At 39.3% G+C, this 23,660-nt stretch overlaps 1 protein-coding gene across 2 annotated transcripts in view; it reads left to right on the top strand.

Annotated features, from left to right (window-relative positions):
* The window catches only part of LYST (lysosomal trafficking regulator), a 606,044-nt gene that overhangs the window by 272,672 nt on the left and 309,712 nt on the right, over positions 1–23,660 (top strand). For both annotated transcript variants that reach the window (XM_053711082.1, XM_053711081.1), the window contains exons 8-12: positions 7,314–7,525; positions 8,794–8,860; positions 10,877–10,986; positions 14,714–15,125; positions 15,977–16,118. In XM_053711082.1, coding sequence (XP_053567057.1) covers positions 7,314–7,525; positions 8,794–8,860; positions 10,877–10,986; positions 14,714–15,125; positions 15,977–16,118 — 943 coding nt within the window. The remainder of the gene's footprint in view (positions 1–7,313; positions 7,526–8,793; positions 8,861–10,876; positions 10,987–14,713; positions 15,126–15,976; positions 16,119–23,660) is intronic.

The following is a 23,660-nucleotide window of genomic DNA, read 5'->3' as shown; positions in this document are numbered from 1 at the left end:
TTATGATTTCAGTTTTTTTCATTATAAGATTAAAACTTTTTGATTTGGGTTGTGGATTATTTTTTCAGCGGAATTGGCTGTCTTTATTTTATCCCTCCCTCTCTAGTGACTCTTGCGTGGAAGTTCCACATCTTGGGTATCTGCTATCCCATACGTCACTAGCTCATGGACTCTTGCTAATTACATGAAAGAAAACATAATTTATGTAAGAACTTACCTGATAAATTCATTTCTTTCATATTAGCAAGAGTCCATGACACCCACCCTTTTTGTGGTGGTTATGATTTTTTTGTATAAAGCACAATTATTCCAATTCCTTATTTTTGATGCTTTCGCTCCTTTCTTATCACCCCACTTCTTGGCTATTCGTTAAACTGAATTATGGGTGTGGTGAGGGGTGTATTTATAGGCATTTTAAGGTTTGGGAAACTTTGCCCCTCCTGGTAGGAATGTATATCCCATACATCACTAGCTCATGGACTCTTGCTAATATGAAAGAAATGAATTTATCAGGTAAGTTCTTACATAAATTATGTTTTCCCCATTCTAAGCTGCACCATTAAAGGGATAAGAAAGTCAAAATTAAACTTTCATGATTCATATAAAGCATGCAAACACTTGTTTTTTAATTTAATTTCACTTATCAAATGTTCATTGATGTCTTGATATTGTTTTTGGAAAAACATATGTACATATCCTCAGCAGTAGCAATACACTACTGGGAGCTAGCAGGTGCTTGGTAGCTACACACATGTCTCTTGTCTTTGGCTTACTAGATGTGTTCAGCTAGCTCATAGTAGTGCATCAGTGCTCTTAAGCTGAATTTAACTATGTGTTCTTTTTGCAGGGGTAAAAACACAGTTATATGTAAGCAATTGTGTGTTAATAAAATGCTCTAACATATTAGAACATTTCCTTTTTGCACTTTTTTATATTTCTTTAACAGGACTGTCACTGTTTGGAAGTCAGTAGATCTGCTATAGAAACCACCCAACAAGTAATTCACAACTTTTTTATTCAGGAAATATTTTCAGCTATGTCCCTTCTCCAGTTATGTGGGGCATGTTGCCATTTTAAGTAGTTATAAAATCAACAGTCTATAAGTAAACCATAACATTCTTTAAAGGGACATGGAACCCATTTTTTTTGCCATTCATAATTCAGATATAACATACAATTTTCCAATTTACTTCTTTTATCAAATCTGCTTCATTTTCTTGATATTCTTTGCTGAAGGAGCAGCAATGCACTACTAAGAGCTAGCTGAACACATCTAGTCAGCCAATCACAAGAGAAAAATGTGTGCAGGAACCAATCGCCAGCTAGCTCCCACATCTGTAGGATATGTACATAACAATGGATACCAAGAGAACAAAGTAAATTTGAAAATACAAATTAATTTATAAGTGTCTTAAAATAACACACTCTATCTAAATCATACAAGTTTTTGACTTTCCTATCCCTTTAAATAAAATAATTGACATAAGAAGCGATAACTGAATGTCTGAGTTGCAACGTGCACTTAAATGTAATTTGTTATCCCTGACCCTGAGCTAAATTTAACTAGTTATGTAACTTGCTTAAAATATGATATTGAGTCTTGTATTTCCATAGGAAACAATAACTATAAATACCATATTTTACTTGAATTGTTTTTTAAAAAAAAATTCCTTCCATAAGGCAGGGAGAGTCCACTACTTCATTCCTTACTGTTGGGAAATACAACACCTGGTCACCAGGAGGAGGCAAAGACACCCCAGCCAATGGCTTAAATATCTCTCCCACTTCCTCATTACCCCAGTCATTCTTTGCCTTTTGTCACTATAGAAGGTGGCAGAGAAGTGTCAGAAGATTTTGGATAGTCCTGTAATGGGTATGTTCCCTTTAAGAAAGGACTTGAGTTTTAAGTAATCATATCAACCTCTCAGTGAAAGTATTGATGAAAGTTAGAGTCTGGAGATATAGGGAAAGTTTTTTTTGCGAACCCATCCAGACTGTCGCCTAACAGCTCCTGAGCAATCAGTGTTGACGAGTTTCACTGCTTGCTGTTACACACTCGAGTCCATGTCAGTGCGTAGTTGCATGACTGTCACACTTGAGAGGCTTTGCCTGTTCCTCAGCATGGATCCTCCTAGAGAGGGTAATTATTAAAGTGAATATTATATATACACTTTTGCTATACAGGGTCACAGTGTGGCTCCTTTATGCCTCGTTAGGATCAAGGGTTAATATCTCCTTCAAGGAGATTATTTGAACAGCTAGGTGTTATTTTTTAACTGCTTTAATGTGAGAGGTTTTTTTGGGCTCATAGACTGTGTGCTTTTGTCTTGGAACAAACAGGTTTCACTTTCGTTTTTGAGTGTTGCGCAGCTCATAATAGCTCAGCGCCTTTTTCATAGCAGGGGAAGTCCTGTCCTACGCACCACGTGACCGGGTGCAGTCTTTTCATTTTCCTACGATCCTGCTGCGGACATCAACCCTAAGGAGAGCGTTTTTACTGTTGGCTGTCTGGGTCTAGGAGGTGGTGAGTGCCCCAGCCATTGGGATTATAAAGCTGACGTTTTTTGAATAAAAGCGTTTTTTGTTTGCCTTCTGTAGATATATACTTAGCTATGGAGGACTCTGATAGTACATTATAAGGTTCCTCTCCTTCTGTACTGATCAATAATTCCCGTTTATATTGTGAGGAGGCAGTGGTTTGCCCGCCTGCTCAATTTTGTTCCATTTGCCTAAGCACTGGTCTGAAATCTAAGAAGGAAGACCAACCTGTTAATACTCATAGCGCTATTAGCCCTTCTGAGCCGTCTACCTCTCAGGAATCTATGTCCCGAGAGATTACTACCCTTTCTACGCTACCCGCTCCACATGCAGTTCCCCGCGGCTCAACTAATCCTCCATCAGGAGGGAGCTTTTTTCCTGCAGACTTCACTGCGCAGTTACAATCGGCGGTGTCTGCAGCCCTGACTGCCTTACCTCCCTCTAGCAAACGTAAGAGAGATGTTAAACATAGTTCTCCTGACCCAGAGTTATCTAAATATTTGTCGGATTTAGCTACTATGTCCCAGAAATCCAAGGATGAGTTAACCTCTGTAGTTTCAGAGGGTGAACTTTCTGAGTCGGAAACTTTAGTTTCTAAACCTCCTTCAGCGGAGGAACCCTCCTTTTAGATTTAAAATTGAGCATCTGCGTTTTTTATTAAAGGAGGTTCTGTCTGCGCTAGAGGTTCCAGAGGCTAAACTACCTGAGGAACCTAAGATACCTAAATTAGACAGGGTTTATGAATACACGAAGGTCCCTCTGACTTTTCCTGTGCCCGTCAAAATGGCAAACATTATTAGTAACGAATGGGAAAGAATAGGAACTTCTTTTTTCCCCTAGTCTACTTTTAAAAAATTATTCCTGGTCCTTGACTCTCAATTGGAATTGTGGGGCTCCATCCCTAAGGTGGATGGTGCTATCTCTCTGGAGGATAATTCTTCTTATAGAGAGCCTATGGATAAGAAAATGGAAACTTTTCTGAGGAAGATGTTTCAACATACAGGGTTTTTATTTCAACCAGCGGCAGCTGTAGCCGTGGTTGCTGGAGCAGCTACCTACTGGTGCAACACTCTGTCTGAGCTCATTGAGGTGGAAACTCCCCGCAAGGATATTTAGGAGAGAATTAAAGCTCTGAGAATTGCTAACTCCTTCATCTGTGATGCAAATATGCAGATCATTCTCCTAAATGCAAAGGTTTCTGGCTTTGCAGTCCTATCCCGCCGGGCTCTCTGGTTGAAGTCTTGGTCTGCGGATATGACTTCTAAATCCAGACTTCTTTCTCTTCCTTTCAAGGGGAAGATTTTATTCGGTCCAGGGCTGGACTCCATTATTTCTATGGTTTCCAGAGGGAAAGGTGCCTTCCTACCGCAGAATAAGAAGAATAGGTCTAAGGGACAGCAATTGTCTATTTTTCGTTCCTTTCATTCTGACAAATCACGACGACGGCAATCCTCATCAAAGCCCGAGCAGCCCAAGAGTACTTTGAAGCTGGCTCAGTTTAAACAGACTTAGAAGCCTACCGAGAACAAATCTTCATGAAGGGGTGGACCCCGATCTGGGATGGGATCGAGTAGAGGGCACATTGTCTATTTTTTCAGAAGCTTGGCTCCAGGATGTTTTGGATCCTGGAGGTTGTATCCAAGGGATACCGGATAGTATTCAAATCTCATCCGCCCAGGGGCAGATTCCTACGCTCTAGATGGTCTACAAGACCAGAAAAAAATCACTACCTTTTTAGGTTACATACGGGATCTCTCTTCTCTAGGAGTAATTGTCCCGGTACCTACAGCAGAAAGAGGTTTGGGGTTTTATTCAAACCTTTTTGTGGTTCCAAAAAAGGACTTAAAGTGTCTAAACAAGTTTCTGAGTGTTCCCTCTTTCAAGATAGAGACAATACAGTCAATTCTTCCTCTAGTTCAGGAAGGACAGTTTATGACCACCACAGACCTGAAGGATGCATACCTTCACGTTCCGATACACAGGGAACATTTTCAGTTCCTGAGGTTTGCTTTTCTGGACCAGCGCTTCCAGTTCATAGCTCTTCCGTTTGGCCAAGCTACTGCTTCAAGGATATTTACGAAGGTTCTGGGGGCTCTTCTAGCCGTTGCAAGAACACAAGGTATTGTAGGTAGCGCTTTACCTGGACGATATCTTGGTACAGTCAACATATTTTCGTATAGCGGGAGAACACTCAGAGTCCCTTCTCAGTCTTCTTCGATCACATGGATGGAAGATAAACTTGGAAAAGAGTTCTCTTACTCCAAATACCAGGGTGAATTACCTGGGGACAATAATAGACTCCAGATCCATGAGAATATTTCTCACAGATCTGAGACGTTGCAAGCTAACTACTGCATGTCTTGCCCTTCAGGCCTGCTTGAGACCCTCAGTGGCCCAGTGTATGGAGGTGATTGGACTCATGGTGTTCTGTATGGACATCATTCCCTTTGCCAGATTCCATCTCACACCCTTACAACTATGCATGCTGAGAAAATGGAATGGCAGCCATTCGGATCTGTCTCAACAGATTGTGCTGGACAACCTGTTGAGAGACTCGCTCTCTTGGTGGTTCTGTCCAGATCATCTGTCCCAAGGCATGTGCTTCTTGAGACCGTCCTGGGAGATTGTGACTATGGACGCAAGCCTTTCCGGCTGGGGAGCCATTTGGGGTACCAAGAAGGCACAAGGGTTGTGGACTCAGGAGGAGTCCTCCCTTTCGATCAATATATTGGAACTCCAGCCAATCTTCAATTCTCTGAAGGCTTGGCCCCTTCTGGGTTTGTCCCAGTTTATCAGATTACAATAATAGAAGACAATATAACTTCGGTTGCCTACATCAACCATCAGGGTGGAACGAGAAGTCCCTTGGTGATGAGAGAAGTATCTCAGATGCTAGAGTGGGTGGAGACTCACAGCTGTACACTGTCTGCGATCCACATTCCTTGTGTGGACAACTGGGAAGTGGACTTCCTCAGCAGGGAGTCTTTTCACCCAGGGAATGGTCTCTCCTCCCCAAGGTGTTTGCACAGATATGCACCAAATGGGGGACGCCGGAGATAGATCTCATGGCATCCCGCCTCAATACCAAGCTACCCAGGTACGGGTCGAGGTCGAGGGATCCTCAGGCGGAACTTATAGATGCCCTAGCAGTGCCATGGAGGTTAAGACTCACATATCTTTTTCCTCCATTACCGCTTCTCCCTTGTGTTGGCCCGCATCAAGCAGGAGCGAGCACCAGTGATTCTGATTGCTACATCGTGGCCGTGAAGGACGTGGTTTGTGGATCTGGTGGGGATGTCCTCATCTCCTCAATGGAGGTTACCTTGTTACAGAGATCTGTAACAAGGTAAGGGGACTTAGTGAAAACGGAAAGAGAGGTAGAACTACCACTTCCGGGTCATGCTAGGATAGCGTTTTAATGGCGCCAAATTTACGACCCTCTGATTGGTACAAAGCACTTTAAATAGCCACCATAACTCACCAGAAATTATAGTCTTGAGAAAGGCCTAACTGAGAGGCCGAAACGCGTTGACAGAAATTGGTGAGCAACTTTTCATTATTTCCATTACATTTGTAGCATTATTGCACTATGTTATTTTGTTGTTTGCAGGTTTTATAAGGATAGAGTCTTTTATCACAGACCGAACACCTTAAAAACAATACACCAACAACAAACCATCTGTTAAGGAGAAGGAGGATTCACACCAGTTATTATTTTCTACACTTTAATTACAGAACAATTATTGGATAAGGATTTGGATTTAATTTATTATCTATATTTTTTTCACCTATTTGTTCACAAATTTGGTATTTCACAATCACCAAAACCACAACTTTGGACTTAAAACACGGAAGAATTTTATTTCTATTTCTATTTTTGCTTTTCGAGTTTTGATTTTTGATTTTACCCAATTTTTTGAAAATCTTTATCACACATTTTTATCATCACTGTTCTAACACTTAACAATTTGTTTCACGTTTTACTGAAGAAGACACACCAAATAAGAGACTAGAGACTTTTTTCTTTCTTTTTTTTTTTTTGGAATATCAAATCACCTTAACCGGTTAGTTACTACAGCAAACCACACTCAAACCTTATGTTTTAAGAATTTTTATAAGAATTTTTATGAGAATGGTTTAGAAACTTTTATGTCAGCATTGTGTTTTTAATTCAAATCAAGATTGTCATTTATTATAATTGTATGCTTTTTACATGGATCCATGTTTTTAACTGTATGTTTTAATTACATGTTTTAATTAATTGTATGAGGAAATAAATTTGTTTATCTGTATACTGCTAAAACTCAGTATTCCTGAATATATTCTAATATATATGAGAATTGTTCACATCTGAAATTCAGACATATCCGATTTTATCTAAGCCCATTTCCCATAGCCTCTAGTTAGGCGCTTTTTGATATACAACCTCCATAATTTATACTTACTCCTTTCCTTCCTGGCAGGGAAAGTCCATGACTCTGTCCATAATTTATTTTTGTTGGGCAGCTCCCTTTTTATATTATTTCTTCTGGCACCTTTATACCCTGATGTTTCTCCTACTTTTCCTTGTTCCCTCGGCAGGGAGTGGGAGGGATATTTAAGCCTTTGGCTGGGGTGTCTTTGCCTCCTCCTGGTTGCCAGGTGTTGTATTTCCCAACAGTAAGGAATTAAGCTGTGGACTCTCCCTGCCAGGAAGGAAAGGAATTTATCTGGTAAGCATAAATTATGTTTTTTGTGAACATCATTCATCTGAAGCTTGTTTTATTTTATTTCAGAAATTAAAACAGAGGCAGGAGAATTTGTGAATTCCAGTGACCAAGTAGAGATGAGCAGAAATGGAGATTTGCTTTATCCTGAAATCTGTACACTAGAGTTAAATTTGCTTTCAAGTGAACACAACAATTTAAGCCTGGTTACCCATGTGTTTCATAGTTTCTTAGAAATAATGAAGGCAAAGGAGAAAAATGCAATGCTGCTAATACAACAGGTGTGTAATTATTAATTCAGGTGACTTTAGGGTTGCTACCTCAGCCATGTTTTCCTGGACACTTATGAGTTACACATGCTGCAGGGTAAGCAGGGCAGAACATGTATTATGACTCTGGACAATTCCTTCCTGCTTACCCTGCAGGATGCATAGCACATAAGTGACCAGGAAAACATGGCTGAAGTGGCGACCCTATGTAACATGCCGTTAACATTTTGCATTCTGTTTAACATATCCTCTAACCAAATACATTGCAATTTGTAAGGAAGTTTGCAAACCATGGTCTCTGGTACTATACCTTGGGTTTTGTTACATCTCATACTTTAGATCTCTTTATCACAAATTGATGTTTCATGGAATCCAAGTTTCTCTTCCGTTTGATTGGAGGTTCCAGAATTATTTATAAATCTAGACTTTCATTAATATTTTTTAATAATAATATTTAAAAAAATGACTAGTACGTCATCATTTTCTCTGCCTGTGTCTTTTGGTTTGGTTTTTGTGTTCTAAAATGCAAAAGATAGTTTGTATTTATGTAAAACAACAACCATTACCTTTCTGTACTGTTGCCCTGATTGTACTATATATAAAAAAGTGTTACAAATGATATAAAATTACCTTTAAGTTGCATGTATGAGCGGTATTATGACATGTAAATAAATAAATGTATTGTTTTTTTACACTTGGTCCCATCCCCTCTCCTTCCCATTTTACAGATTCAAATATACAAATATTCTAAAATCTAAACCTTTTCCAATCCAAAACAGTTTGGAAATAGTTTTTTGGTTTTTTTTAACCTGTACATGGTTCAAATTTTCAGAAACTGTAGCTGTCCATTATTAGGTAGCTGGTTAAGGGTCTTGGGGAGTGATAATGTAATTCTATATAGTAATTTTATGTGCATATATGACTTTAAAGGGACAGCCTGCTTGAAGAAGACAGATAATCCCTTTATTACTCATTCCCCAGTTTTACATAAACAACACGGTTATGTTAATATACTTTTTACCTCTGTGATTACCTTGTATCTATGCCCCCTTATCTCAGTGCTTTTTACAAACTTGCATTTAGGCCTGTGGACATGTTTGAAAACCAGTGCCATAGATTAAATGTATTATAGCTGATAAACCTATTACTGAGAGAGGTAATCATTTTCAATTGAGTTGTAGACTGAGTACCCTTTCTTAAGAGTATCACTATATACTGTAATTTTTAAGATGGAGAAACTTGAAGAGAAATGTTTCTCACTTATTTTCTTTTACTTTTAGGGAACAATAAAGACTTTATTGCTGGGATTTCAAAACATTATGGCAAGCAATGACCCGGATTTGCAAGGTTAGCAGTTATATTAATTTTTTTATAATATGTTGTATGTATGCTGGTATTCACGGAATACAGGTATTTACACAGTGGCGTAGCGTGGGGGGGGGCACAGGGGCGGTTGCCCCGGGCGTATAATTCTGAGGGGCGCAAAATGGTTGGCTCCCAGCCTCCCCAGTCCCCACCATCTCAAGACAGTAGACAGTCACAGTCCCACTCCCAGCGGCGCTACAGGGAGGCTAAAAAATCTGACAGGCGCCTGCACCCAGCCGTTCTGTCTCTCAAGTGAACTGTCAAGACGTGCTGTGTAATGATTTAATTATCATAATTTATGAGTGTAATCCTATCCGACCGTTACCTGCTGCTAGACTAGCGTTTACGTCACTAGTTAGCACGGTCCACTCCCAGCGCGCATGTCAGGAGGGAAGAAGAAGTAAGAGCAGCAGAGCCAGAGTGGAGTCAGACTGACTAGCACGCCGCGCCCGCAACGATAAGGTAAGTAGTGTCAACCGAAATTACCAAACTCATCACTGGGTCCGTATCAGGACCAGACCACCAGTGCCGCTGCCAGCCAGAATTATAATTCAATTATTATAACCCCTGTTGCTGTTTTTGCCTGGGCCCTGGGGAATGGGGATTGGAAATAGCAACGCGCGCAAAATGCAGCTTAGCCTCTACCATTACCCAGGTAACGTCCCAGAGCCAGCCAGCCAAGTTCCAACTTCCAAAGGACCCATGGTCTGAGCCAGCGAGCATGCCAGAGTGTGAGAGTGATCTATGCTGCTTTAAAGTGAAAGCCGGTTATTTTATTTCAAATTAATTTTTAACCTGGTTAAAAACATACAAGATGTAGATGATCTACATCTTGTATGTTTTACCCAGGTTAAAAATGAATTTGGAATAAAATAACCAGTTTTCACTTATCTACATCTTGGATGTTTTATTTTACCCAGGTTAAAAATGAATTTGAAATAAAATAACCGGCTTTCACTTTAAAGCGATCACTCTCACACTCTGGAATGCTGGCTCAGATGTATTTTAAAAATGAAATCCCATGTTTAAATATTGAACCAAAAAAATGTAATTGTTAAGTTCTATAATGTATATAATATAGTAATGGCTGCCTGCAACCAAAATTGAGTCCTAATTTTTAAGGATGAAGGTAGAGTTTACAATTCTATATAGTATATATTTTTGTTGTTAAAAATAAAGCTTTTTTTGTTTTAAAACTGTCTCCTAAGTTGTTGAGCTGGCTCCTAGATTCAAAGCAAATTTGCCAATCCCTACTGTACTGGTGGAAGAGACTCAGTCAGTGCTAATGGGTTAGGGGGGCACAATTATTGCCTTGCCCTGGGCGCTGATAAGCCACATTACGCCACTGTATTTACGTATACAATTACTAAATACATTTTTGTTTATGATTTTTCGTTATTATTATGTATAAATTGAATTTATGCAGAAGGAGTAAAGAACCCTGCCCCTGTGCAAAAGTAAGTGCATGTTTATACAAAGTATACCGAGGGGAAAAGCTCTCAAGGTTACAAAGGTGCAGACACGTGTTAGAGGCTATGGAAGTGTAAGTGTTGTCAAATGAGAATATGTAAAGTGTAGTAGATCATGGGTTTATAGGATGTGGTTGCTATTAGAGTGAATCAATAAAATTAAACAGAGCTGGGTTGGATGTTTTTAAGTTGAATGAGAATGTGTAGTTTTAGGTAAAAAGTATTGTAGCCTAGGAATGTGTGTTTATAAATATAAATATATATATATATATATATATATATATATATATATATATATATATATATATATATATATATATATATATACACACATATGTATGTGTATAAATTTGCAATACACTTTCAATGTGAAATTTCTAATTTGCTGTCCCTTTAAACTGGAGAGAAACAATTTAAAGTGTTTAAGGTTAAATTACAATTACAGTTTAGGACATTTTTCTATTAATTTTGTTATTGTTTAGGAAATACAACTAATACTGAAAATGACTAATGAAGTGTATTCTTACAGAATGTCATGAAGTGCTGATCACCCTGTTGGTGACCCTAATGAGCTACAGAACCTGTTCAGATGAATTAGCACTCTTCCTCAGATATTTTTTGGAAAATAAATTCCCAGTTGTAAGTATATTATATAAGATATTTATATCAATATATCTCGATAGATAGATAGATGATGTATGGACGTACGGATATCTTTGTTTGAAAAGCAGGAATGTTAGCTTAAAGGGACACTGAACCCAAATTTTTTCTTTTGTAATTCAGAAAGAGCATGCAATTTTAAGCAACTTTCTAATTTACTCCTATTATCAATTTTTCTTTGTTCTCTTGCTATCTTTATATAAAAAAGAAGGCATCTAAGCTTTTTTTCTTGGTTCAGCAGTTTTTGATTGGCGGATGAATTTATCCACCAATCAGCAAGGACAACCCAGGTTGTTCACCAAAAATGGGCCGGCATCTAAACTTACATTCTTGCATTTCAAATAAAGATACCAAGAGAATGAAGAAAATTTGATAATATGACTAAATTCGAAATTTGATTAAAATGTCATGCTCAATCTGAATCACGAAATTTAATTTTTGGGTACAGTGTCCCTTTAACCACCAATCATCCAGCACTATCCAGGTGCTGAACCAAAAATGGACCGGCTCCTAAAAATAATTTGATAATAGGAGTAAATTAGAAAATTGCTTAAAATTGCATGCTCTATCTGAATCATGAAAGAAAAAATTGGGTTTCATATGCCTTTAACTTGCAGCTGTGGCGAAAGGCGATTTTTATATATATATATATATATATATATATATATATATATATATATATATATATATATATATAAAAAGAGAAGTGCACTCACAGGAACGAACAACTGGCTCAATAACATTGTTAGCCTGTTCTATGGCGATTTACCACCTGGGTGCAACTTTTTAGCCCAGTAATGCTTTTCACAGAGTAGAACTTTCCTGTAGTATATCAGTCTGATCCCGCCTATAACGGTCAGTCCAGCGCCGAAATACCAGGCAATTCCTCTCTGAACAAGGAACACAGCAACCCCAGACGATCGTTTCGGCCTTCATTGGGCCTCGTCAGTGAGGTGTAGCTATATTCCTCTAAGCACACTGAGCAAGGAGTCCACGTCTGGTTGCCCCTTTTTCCCATAGGGAGACTAAATACATACAAAGAGAAGTGCACTCACAGGAACGAACAACTGGCTCAATAACATTGTTAGCCTGTTCTATGGCGATTTACCACCTGGGTGCAACTTTTTAGCCCAGTAATGCTTTTCACAGAGTAGAACTTTCCTGTAGTATATCAGTCTGATCCCGCCTATTACGGTCAGTCCAGCGCCGAAATACCAGGCAATTCCTCTCTGAACAAGGAACACAGCAACCCCAGACGATATATATATATATATATATATATATATATATAATTTTTCAAGTTGTGATTTGGTAATTTTTTCAGTAGGATATTGAATCTAGCAAACCAGTGGAATCAAGAGATCTATAAAATTACAATATGTATTAAATGCCACAACACAAGAGTAAAAACATATTAAAAGCATACAAAGCAGAGAGCGAGCGAGCCGTAGCAGGTCTTATGTGTTTTGGCCCTTTTTGGCCTTAATCATAGACTAAAGCCCATGTTAACAATATAGCTTTAAACATCATGTGATCATATTCTACTGGCAGCTCACTCGTCCCCATAAAGGAGGTTTGAAATTTAAATTGGCAAACGCTATAGACCTAATAACTATAAAGAGTGCATAAAAGCACTCTATTATCAACAGAAACATTTCGTGGTTACATAGTTCTAAATCATCACACATACAAAAATACAAAATTACAAAATATAAAAAGATATAAGGTTAAAACGTTTAAACCATCAATTTGAGATCCAGTAACTTCTACATTGTAACTGCCTCATTACTCACTCAGAAAAGTAATTTTGAACCAATTGCAATGACAGGAGATATATGGTTATAGCCCGAATAAAATGTTCCCAAATGTGTGTGTAAAAATAATTTAGAAATACTCTAGCTGACATTAAACATTTTACATACGTATTATAATTTAGCTAAAAGCTGAACATGAAATTTCACTTTTTTTCATAATATATGAAACATGTTGTAACCCATGTTGGCTCACTAATTTCACAGGTTAGATTTTAGGACCCCTGCCTCATGCCGATGCTTAGTGAAACATCCTAAACTACCTCACTGCCAAAAATTGATTATATCACCTTCTGTATTCATACCTTTGGGGCCTGCGTGTTGTAAGGGTAAAATTCCAGAAAGCTTCTCTCTTAAGATACTCAATTTCCTCCTCGTGGACCACCAGATCTATAATTAACCACGAAAAGGAAACCACATTTTTGTTATGTACATCTAGAAGTGCTTGACCACCCCAGTACTGGTGACCCAGTGCTCAACATCATTGAGGTTCTCCCTAATGTGTATCCTGGTCTCCCTAGTCATGCAACCTACATATTGTACATTGCTCGCACCACATCTAATTAAATATATTACAAATTCAGAACGACAATGAGTGCAGTATTGCAAATCAAAAACTCTATGGGTAACACTTGATTGAGAAGACCTACTATGAGTGTTATAAGAGCAGACGCGGCAAGCTCCCGCACCTCACCTAAAATGGCCCTTTACCTCCAACCAACTAGTTTGTCTTTTTAGGCTTCTTCAGCATTTTAGGTGAAGTAATGTTACTGATTCTTCTATTTCTTTTGGGAACAAAATTACAGTCTAGTTTCACCACCTCCTTCAGATCATCGTCTGGGAATAAAATTGGCAAATTTTTACTAACAATATTACAAATCAAATGTGATTGATTACTGTAGGAGGTGACAAAAGTAGGCCTCAAATCCCACTTTTGCTAAGGTTTATCCGTTAGTAAAAGTTCCATCCTATTGAATCTAAAATTTAAGACAGTATTATTAATATTATTATTTTTTTAATTATGCAATTAATTGATGCTTTGAATAGCTTAAAGGGACAGTAAAGACATTTTAAGCGACTTTACAATTTACTCCTGTTACAAATTTTGCTTAGTTCTTTTGGTATCTTTTGTTACAAATTAATCCTAGGTGATCTCAGGAGCGAGCACATGTCTTTGGCCATCTGGATTCACGGTTTACAACATTGTTTATAACCATTTTATACATAGTTGCAAACACTACCTAGCTAATATTATTATTTTTTTAATTATGCAATTAATTGATGCTTTGAATAGCTTAAAGGGACAGTAAAGACATTTTAAGCGACTTTACAATTTACTCCTGCTACAAATTTTGCTTAGTTCTTTTGGTATCTTTTGTTACAAATTAATCCTAGGTGATCTCAGGAGCGAGCACATGTCTTTGGCCATCTGGATTCACGGTTTACAACATTGTTTATAACCATTTTATACATAGTTGCAAACACTACCTCCATAGAATGCTAAAGACACATGCACGCTCCTAAGCTCCTTTCAGCCTCCCTAGCTTTACTCTTTAACAAAGGATACCAAGACAACAAAGTCAATTTTATAATAAGTGAATTGGAAACCTATTTAAAAGTGCATGTTTTATGTGAATCATGAATGTTTAATTTTGATTTGCTGTCACTTTAAGTAACATTTATAAATAACAGAAAAGCCTGAATTCCTGTGGAGCTATAAATGCTGCTTAACGTTTTGCCTGAATATATCTGTTTCTGCAAAGGTGATAAAATATCACTATTTCTAATATTTAGAAATTATTATTTAGAGATTATGATAGGCTACTGGCTATACATGGTAATGCATCTTTCTAATTTGTTATCCTTTTATCTTTGCACTTTTTTTTATTTTTTAGGATCTGCTGCTGAAGGGATTATTGAATATTGTTGAAATGAACAACAACATGATTCCACTGCAATACCTCACATTCCCCCTTCTGCACAGCCCTGTTGTTGGAAACATTGTTTCACAGAAATCGTCCAGCATTGCTAGTGCTAAAATGACAGGATTCTTAAGAAGAACAAAGATTTTACAAAACAAGGATGCATGTGCTGATAGCTTAATAAACCATCTGCTTTCTTCTTGGCATATTGCACCTATTCATTTGCCACTGGTTGGACAAAACTGTTGGCCCCATATGTCAGAGGGTTTTAGTTTTAGCCTCTGGTTTAAGTTGGAACTTAATTCTGAAGCTGAAAATTTGATGGAAAAAGGAAAAAAGATGAAAAAAAGAAGTAAATCTTTTTCGGTTCGAGTAGAGAATACAGGTACCCAGTAATCCACATTTCTTCGTTTTTGCATTTGCTTTACGTTTTTTGGGGGGGTTCCGAAAAGTATTATATGTTTTATTCAGATGTAGCAAGTATTAATAAACTAGGCTGTAACATTCTCGATGGGAGAAAATAAATTAAATCCAGTATTATTCTAATAGTGAAGCACCTGGCACTGATATAAATTCTCAGTTTGCAACAAATATAAATTAAACTGAAATATTTTCACTACAATTTAACTTGTATTTGCTTCTAGTTTATTACACATTACTTTTCTGACAGTAAAAACTATCCTGTTCCTTCTACTTTCTGAAGCTGACAATTTTCTTTTACATAGATCAAATAAAAGTGCAATGTAATTTGGTAAAATATACATAGAAATATAGAAAGTCAAATCCCAATTTGTTAAACTTACACAGAAGCTTTCAAAGCATAACCAGAATTTGTAAAATCACAATCCTAAATACACTGCTGTGTACATAATCTGAATGCATTTATTTATTTATTATACCTTATTGTTTACATAGCTTTTATAAAACCAGTATTTTGAATTTTTAGTATAGATGGTGATATTACCGGCAAAATAAAAAAAAAAAAAAAATGGCAAAATAAAGGTAAAGATTATATTTGTTAATAATAAAATAAACTTCAGCAGGTAAAATGGATTATTGGAAACACATTAAAATGGAGAGAAAAAAATCACTGTACAATGTCCCTTTAAAAGTTTTTGGGATGTCACAGGATCTTATAAAATACCTCAGGTGTTTTTCATTTTCATTTCAGTGGTTTTACAAAGCAATTGTTGCATATATATTTTTGTCTTAAATTTTTTAATTAATTTTTTTCAGATGGTGACAAGAATGTTGGAAATGACTTCAGTGTTAATGATAAACTTGTAGACGGTGGCTGTTTACATGTGCTTTCCTTGGGGTCAAAGGCTCTGATGCTTCAAATTTGGGCCAATCCGAACACAGAACATTTTATATTTAGGTAATATATCAATTAAATCTCCAAGTTTCAAAGTGGGTTCAAATATTTTCTTTTCCTCATAACTAAGCAGACCTTGCCAAACTGTTATAATTTAGTTTTACATATAGTGTGTGCATAACCGCATACTTGGCACATCTAACCTAATAACATGCACAATTGGAAGCAGGCATCTTTTTTTTCCTATGGCATGGAGAGTCCACAAAACATTCTAATTACTAGTGGGATATTCACTCCTGGCCAGCAGAAGGAGGCAAAGAGCACCCCTTCAGAGCTGTTAAGTATCACTTCCCTTACCCATACACCCCAGTCATTCGCTTTGCCTTGATCATGGGAAGATGGCGAAGATGGTGTCTGAAGATTTTTTTTAAATCCTTTTATGGGTACTTTTCCTTGTAAGCAAGGATTGGGGTCTAGCTGTGTCCATGTTAATCTCTTTAGTAAGAGTAATGGTGGCTATTAGCAGTTAGAAGACGGCGAGGTGGTCTTTGCTTAAACTTCTAACATTATTGCTACCCCTATTATAGAAAGCCAGGGTTGGTTACTCTGTTCTTTCTTTTCAATAGGTACCTGGTAGAAATGGAGAAGCTGCCACACCTCAGAAAACAGCTCCTGTCTGACAGAGCAGGATCCACAGGTAAATGCTTTCCCTTCTAGGTTTGAAGGTACCGGCACTATAGGGTTAAATCCTTGTGGAAAGCATTTGCATCTGTTTTAGGGGCAATGCTTATATGTGAAAAGAGGCATCATATTTTATTGGGGCTCAGAGATGGAGAGTGTATGAAGTGTTTGATTTTTAACTTGTTGCAATCGCTTTTTAGCTCAGTTTATTTGGCCCAATCACTTTTGCTGTGCTGCTGTCGGTTCTCGCGTGTTTTTTTTTTTGGCGCAAATAAAAAATTAAAAAATAAAAATAATTTTTAATTGTGGTCACGTGACCACTCCTCGGCACTTACGGTTTTCAGCTTCTTTGTTCAGATCGGAGTTTGCCACAGCGAGTGTGGAGGTTGCAGTTTCCTCTGTCTACAGTTGCAAGTGGATTTGGTCTGTTCCAGTAACAAGGAGGTTTTTTTTGCTACTGGGTGTGTCCGGTTTTCTGTGCTAGTGGGATAGCAACTTCTGGAGGGGTAAGACCTCAGCAGAGCTGAGGGTTTTAGGGGCTTATTTATGTTTTATTGCTTCACATAAATAAAACCTAATTTGTTTTTTTTTGTTTGGCATTTACATTTTTTTGTAAATTGATGGGAACTGATACACTATTATGGACACCAATGCTAAAGTTGATTCTTTTGAAAAATGCTTATTGTGTTTGGAGGCTAAGATAATTCCTCCTGTACAGTTTTGCTCTTCATGTCTAAATAAAACTTTAATGTTTAAAGATAAGATGTCTCTCCCTGAGCCTCCTGTCTCTCAGGATAGTATTATCCAAGCTATGCCTCAGCTTTCCCCTCAAGCTTCCCAAGCTTCACATGCAGTGCTCTGCAGTTCCTCTCAGCCTCTTGGGGGTGTTTTTTTTTTTACCTGGGGATTCTGCTGCGCAGATTACTTCTGCTGTTTCTGCAGCTTTATCAGCTTTTCCAAAGGTTTCTTGTAAGCGTAAGAGGAAATCTAAACATATTGATGTTAGTAAGGCTGACTCCGCTAAGGCTGCGTTAGTCAGTTTGTCTCAGTTATCTGATATTCTTCAGTGGCTTCTGAGGGGGAATTGTCAGATTCTGATACTGTAGTGACCAATTCTTCAGATTCAGAGGAGATTAATTTCAGATTTAAGTTAGAACACCTTCGAGTTCTTTTGAAGGAGGTTCTTGCTACTTTGGAAAAATCCGACGCATCTGTTGCTAGAGTTCTAGTAAGCTTAATAGGGTATATGATGTACCCTCATCTGTGGAAGTATTTGCAGTTCCAGACCGTATGGCAGATATTATAACTCAGGAATGGGATAAACCAGGGATTCCTTTTTCCCCGTCCCCTGTTTTTAAAAAGATGTTTCCTGTTGCTAATGCTATTCGTGATTCGTGGCACACGATGCCCAAGGTAGAGGGAGCTATCTCTACTCTGGGTAAGAGAACTACTATACCTATTGAAGATAGTTGTTCTTTCAAAGATCCCATGGATAAGAAGCTTGAGGCTTTTTTGAACAAGATGTACATTAATCAGGGATTACAGTGGCAACCTGTGGCTAGTATTGCTACAGTTGTGGAGGAAGCATCTTATTGGTGCGATGACTTATCTAATCTTATCCTAGAAGAAACTATAGAGGAGATCCAAGACAGAGGATCAAGGCTCTCAAGCTAGTCAATAGCTTTATTTGTGATGCCAACATGCAAGTTCTTAGGCTGGGTGCTAAGATTTCTGGTTTTACTGTTTTAGCTCGCAGAGCTCTGTGGTTAAAATCTTGGTCTGCAGATGTTACATCCAAGTCCAAGCTTTTATCTCTGCTTTATAAAGGTAAAGCCTTGTTTGGACCAAGTCTGGCAGAAATAATTTTTGACATTACAGGTGGAAAGGGTTCTTTCCTACCTCAGGATAAAAAGAATACACCTAAGGGTCACCAGAATTCTAATTTTCGTTCCGTTTGTAAAGTTAAGGGACAGAAGTCTTCCTCTTCCAAGTCGGATCAATCCAAGTCTTCTTGGAGGTCCAGTCAGCCTTGGAATAGGGAAAAGCAAGTTAAGAAGCCTTCCGTTAATTCTAAATCAACATGAAGGGGTCGCCTCCGATCCTGTAGTGGATAAAGTGGGGGGCAGGCTTTCTTTTTTTCGGCAGGCTTGGATAAGCAATGTTCCAGATCCTTGGGCCATAGATATAGTATCCTACGGTTACAGAGTAGGATTCAAATCTTGTCCTCCCAGGGGCAGATTCCACCTGTCAAGGTTATCTGCGAACCAGATAAAGAGAGAGGCCTTCTTAAACTACGTAAAGGACCTATCATCCCTGGGAGTGATTGTTCCAGTTCCTCTAGAGGAACAGGGTCTAAGATTCTATTCAAATCTATTTGTAGTTCCCAAAAAGGAGGGCACTTTACGTCACATTCTGGACCTAATGTGTCTCAACCAATTCCTCAGGGTTCCGTCCTTCAAGATGGAGACCATCCATGGTATCCTTCCTTTGGTCCAAGAGGGTCAGTTCATGACGACCATAGATCTGAAGGACACGTATCGTCATGTTCCTATTCACAGGGATCATTATCAGTATCTAAGATTTGCTTTCAGGACAAACATTTGCAGTTTGTTGCCCTTCCTTTTGGCCTTGCTACAGTTCCCAGAATTTTTACAAAGGTTCTTGGGGCTGACGGACGTCAGAAAATCCAAACTTCATGTTTCTTGCCTCTCTCTCCAGTCTGCTATTTGTCCATCTGTGGCTCAATGCATGGAGGTGATTGGACTGATCGTTGCCTCCATGGACAGTATTCCTTTTGCTCGGTTCCATCTGAGACCTCTGCAACTATGCATGCTCAGTCAATGAAACAGGGACCATTCAGATTTCTCGCAGAAGATACATTTGGATTCCCCAACAAGAGTCTCTCTCTTGTGGTGGAGTTCACAGGACCATCTGTCTTGGTGGAAAACATGCTTCCTGAGGCCTTCCTGGGTTATTGTGACCACGGATGCCAGCCTGTTAGGCTGGGGAGCAGTTTGGGGTTTCTTAAAAGCACAGGGTCTGTGGACTTCAGAGTTGTCGTCTCTTCCAATAAACATCTTGGAGTTGAGAGCATTTTTCTATGCATTAATATCTTGGCCTCAACTAGCTTTGGTCCGATTTATCAGATTTCATTCGGACAACATCACTTCGGTGGCCTACATCAACCACCAGAGAGGAACTCTGAGTTACTTGGCAATGAAGGAGGTGACTCTGTGACGGACCCCGGCGACCCCGACTGGGTAGCTCCGCCAAAAGGGTCCTGCTTCCTCCCTGCCGACTGCAGCTGTGTAGCCGCCAAGTGATTGTAGCCCACCCCTGACGGATACCGGCTACCCCGACTGGGTAGCTCTGCCAGAAGGATCCCTCCTATACCTGGAACAGGCCACTATGTAGCAAAGATAGTGATTATAGCGAGGCCCCCCAAACAGCTAGACAGGCTAGTATTCAGGAGCCCACCCAAAGAACTAGACAGACTAGTATTCAGGTGAAACGAGAACTGATTTAATTGTTAAACACACACTGCTTTTATACACATTCAGAGCCTTATCTGATCCAAAATCTCACGCCATTTCCGCCCCTCCAGACAGTCCGGCGCCTCCATAGGACCCACAGTACTTAGGTTGCTGTTTCGGGGTGATCCCGGGGGAGCAGCAGCATTTCCAGGGTGTCATTGGAAAGCCCTCGGTCCCCAGATGCCACACGGATCCGCTACTGCTGACCGAAGTTACAGCCTGGTAAAGATATGGATGTGGGGGTGTCCAAAACCCCCGTTTCCCAAGGGAGCTCTCTTCCGGTTATCACCCCACCTCTGGTCCTCCCTAGGGGCTACTAATCCCTAAAAGAGTGGAGCTCTTGGGCAAAGGGCCACTGGAGCAACCTGGGGTAAAGGTTAACGGGTGTCTGGGGTGATGCGACCGACCGGCAGTTCCAGGAGCCCGGCCAGCCAGACAGGGGTTAGGCGGGTGTCCGGGGTGATGCAGCCCCCCGACAGTTCCAGGAGCCCGGCCAGCCGAGAAGGGTTTTCCTGGTCAGGGTTCAGCTCTTTCCTGACAAAGTACACGTAGTAAAATAACAGATAGCAAGAGTCTGAGAGATCCCTTAAGCCATGAAAGGGCCAAATCCAAAGTTAAAAGGAGTTAGCCAGTTAGTAGGGGGGTAGGGGTAATCCCTGGCGGTCTGGTATCCATGACAGACTCGCTTTCTGCAGTGGGCAGAGTCTCACGATTGCCATCTCTCTGCCATCGACATACCAGTGGTGGACAACTGGGAGGCAGATTTTCTGAGCAGGCAGACTTTTCATCCCGTAGAGTGGGCTCTCCACCCAGAGGTTTTCACAATGATAACTCTCAGGTTGGGGGTTCTGGAGTTGGATCTGATGGCGTCTCATCAAAATGCCAAGCTTCCAAAGTACGGTTCAAGGTCAAGAGATCCTCAAGCCGATCTGGTAGATGCTCTAGCGGTTCCTTGGAGCTTCAATCTGGCATACCTGTTTTCTCCGTTTGATTCCAGCAATAACTCGTGGAAGCAACGCAAACAGGAGAGAGCTTCTGTGATTCTAATAGCTCCTGCATGGCTTCGCAGGATCTGGTCGCGGATCTGGCGCTGATGTCCTCTCTTCCGCCGTGGAGGTTACCTTTCAGGAAAGACCTTTCTTCTTCAGGGTCCCTTTCTTCATCCAAATCTGATTTTCTCTGAAGCTGACCGCTTGGAGATTGAACGTCTAAGTTTGGCTAGACGTGGCTTCTCTGAGAAAGTCATAGATTCTATGCTATAGTGTAAATACCTTCATTGGTGTTATTCAAAGGGTTTTTGTTGGAACAAAGTAAGGGTTTCTCGAATCTTGGCTTTTCTTCAGGAGGGCCTGGAGAAGGGTTTGTCAGTCAGTACTTTGAAGGGTCAGATTTCTGCTCTGTCTATTCTTCTGCATAAATGTCTGGCAGTTCTTCCAGATGTTCAGTCTTTTGTTCAGGCCTTGGTTAGAATCAGGCCTGTGTTTAAATCTTTTGCTTCCACTTAGAGCCTTAACCTTGTTCTTAAGGTTTTGCAGCAGGCTCCGTTTGAGCCGATGTATTCTGTTAATATAAAATTACTATCTTGGAAGGTTTTGTTTCTTCTTGCTATTTCTTCTGCTCACAGAGTTTCTGAACCTTCGGCTCTGCAGTGTGATTCCCCTTACCTTATTTTTCATGCTAATAATGCGGTCCTTCGTACTAAACTGGGGTTTCTCACTAAGGTAGTGTCGGATCGCAATATTAATCAGGAAATTGTTGTTGCCTCTTTTTGTCCTAACCCTTCTTCCCAGTCTTTTGCATAATTTGGATGTTGTGTGTGTGCTCTTAAATTTTATCTTCAAGCAACTAAAGATTTTCTGCAGACTTCTGCTCTGTTTGTTGTTTTCTCTGGTAAGCGTAGGGGTCAGAAGGCCTCTTCTACCACTCTTTCTCTCTGGTTGAGAAGTGTTATCCGTTTAACTAATGAGGCAGCTGGACAGCAGCCTCCTGAGAAATACGGCTCATTCCACTAGAGCTGTTTCTTCTTCACGGACTTTTAAAAATGAAGCTTCTGTGGAGCAAATCTGTAAGGCGGCCACTTGGTCCTCCATACATACTTTTTCCAAATTCTACAGATTTGATACTTTTGCCTCAGCTGAGGCTTCTTTTGGGAGAAAAGTTCTTCAAGCAGTGGTGCCTTCAATTTAGGTTTGCCTGTCTTGTTCTCCCTCCCTATTTATTCTGTGTCCTCTAGCTTGGGTATTGGTTCCTACTAGTAATTAGAATGTTTTGTGAACTCTCCATGCCATAGGAAAGAAAACAAAATTTATGCTTACGTGATATATGTATTATTTCCGGGCATGGAGAGTCCACGACCCGTCCTTATTCTATTTAAGACGGCAGTTTTTTTGTATAGTCCTCAGGCACCTCTATATCATTGTGTTATCTTCTTTTTCCATTTCCCTTTGGCTGAATGACTGGGGGTTATTGGTAAGGGAAGTGATACTTAACAGCTCTGCTGGGGTGCTCTTTGCCTCCTTCTGCTGGCCAGGAGTGAATATCCCACTAGTAATTAGAATGTTTCATGGACTCTCCATGCCCGGAAAGAAATACATTTATCAGGTAAGCATAAATTTTGTTTTTTCAGGGTTTGTAGATCTTACATCTATATGTATGTTTGGCTTGCACAATGGTCTTCAGCCTGGCTTTATTTAAATGGACATGAAACCCAAATTTTTTCTTGATGATTCAGATAGAACATTCAATTTTAAACAACTTTCCAATTTATTTCTGTTATCTAATTTTCTTCATTATCTTGGTATCCTTTGTTTTAAAGCATATCTAGATAGGCTCCGGAGCTTGGAGCACACTGCTGATTGGTGGCTGATCTTGTATGCTCATTTTCATAGGCTTACAAATGTGTTTAGCGAGCATTTCTGCTTCTTCAACAAAAGATACCAAGAGAATTAAGCAAAATTGATAACAGAAATACATTGGAAAGTTGTTTAAAAATGTATGAGCTATCTGAATAATGAAAAAAAAAATTGGGGTTTCATGTCCCTTAAAATTAATTTTGACCTGCAGGGTAGCCTGTGTAACGTCTTTTATGTTAGACTAGGTCATAATGACACATTTGTCACTCAATCACTACAAATGATACAATTATCAAATTGTGCATAGTTTTTTTTTTTTCTTCTTCATGTGCACACTTTCTGAGACATCTGTTCTTACTGACATTGTTAGTTTGCCTTTGTTTCTTTCATGTAATTAGCAAGAGTCCATGAGCTAGTGACGTATGGGATATACATTCCTACCAGGAGGGGCAAAGTTTCCCAAACCTCACCACACCCACAATTCACCACACCCACAATTCAGTTTTACAAACTTTGCCTCCTATGGAGGTGGTGAAGTA

Source organism: Bombina bombina, chromosome 4 (genome assembly GCF_027579735.1).
Source record: "Bombina bombina isolate aBomBom1 chromosome 4, aBomBom1.pri, whole genome shotgun sequence".
Classification (NCBI taxonomy): domain Eukaryota; kingdom Metazoa; phylum Chordata; class Amphibia; order Anura; family Bombinatoridae; genus Bombina; species Bombina bombina.
The sequence above is the reverse complement of the archived record's forward strand: the minus strand, read 5'-3'. Positions and strand labels throughout refer to the sequence as shown.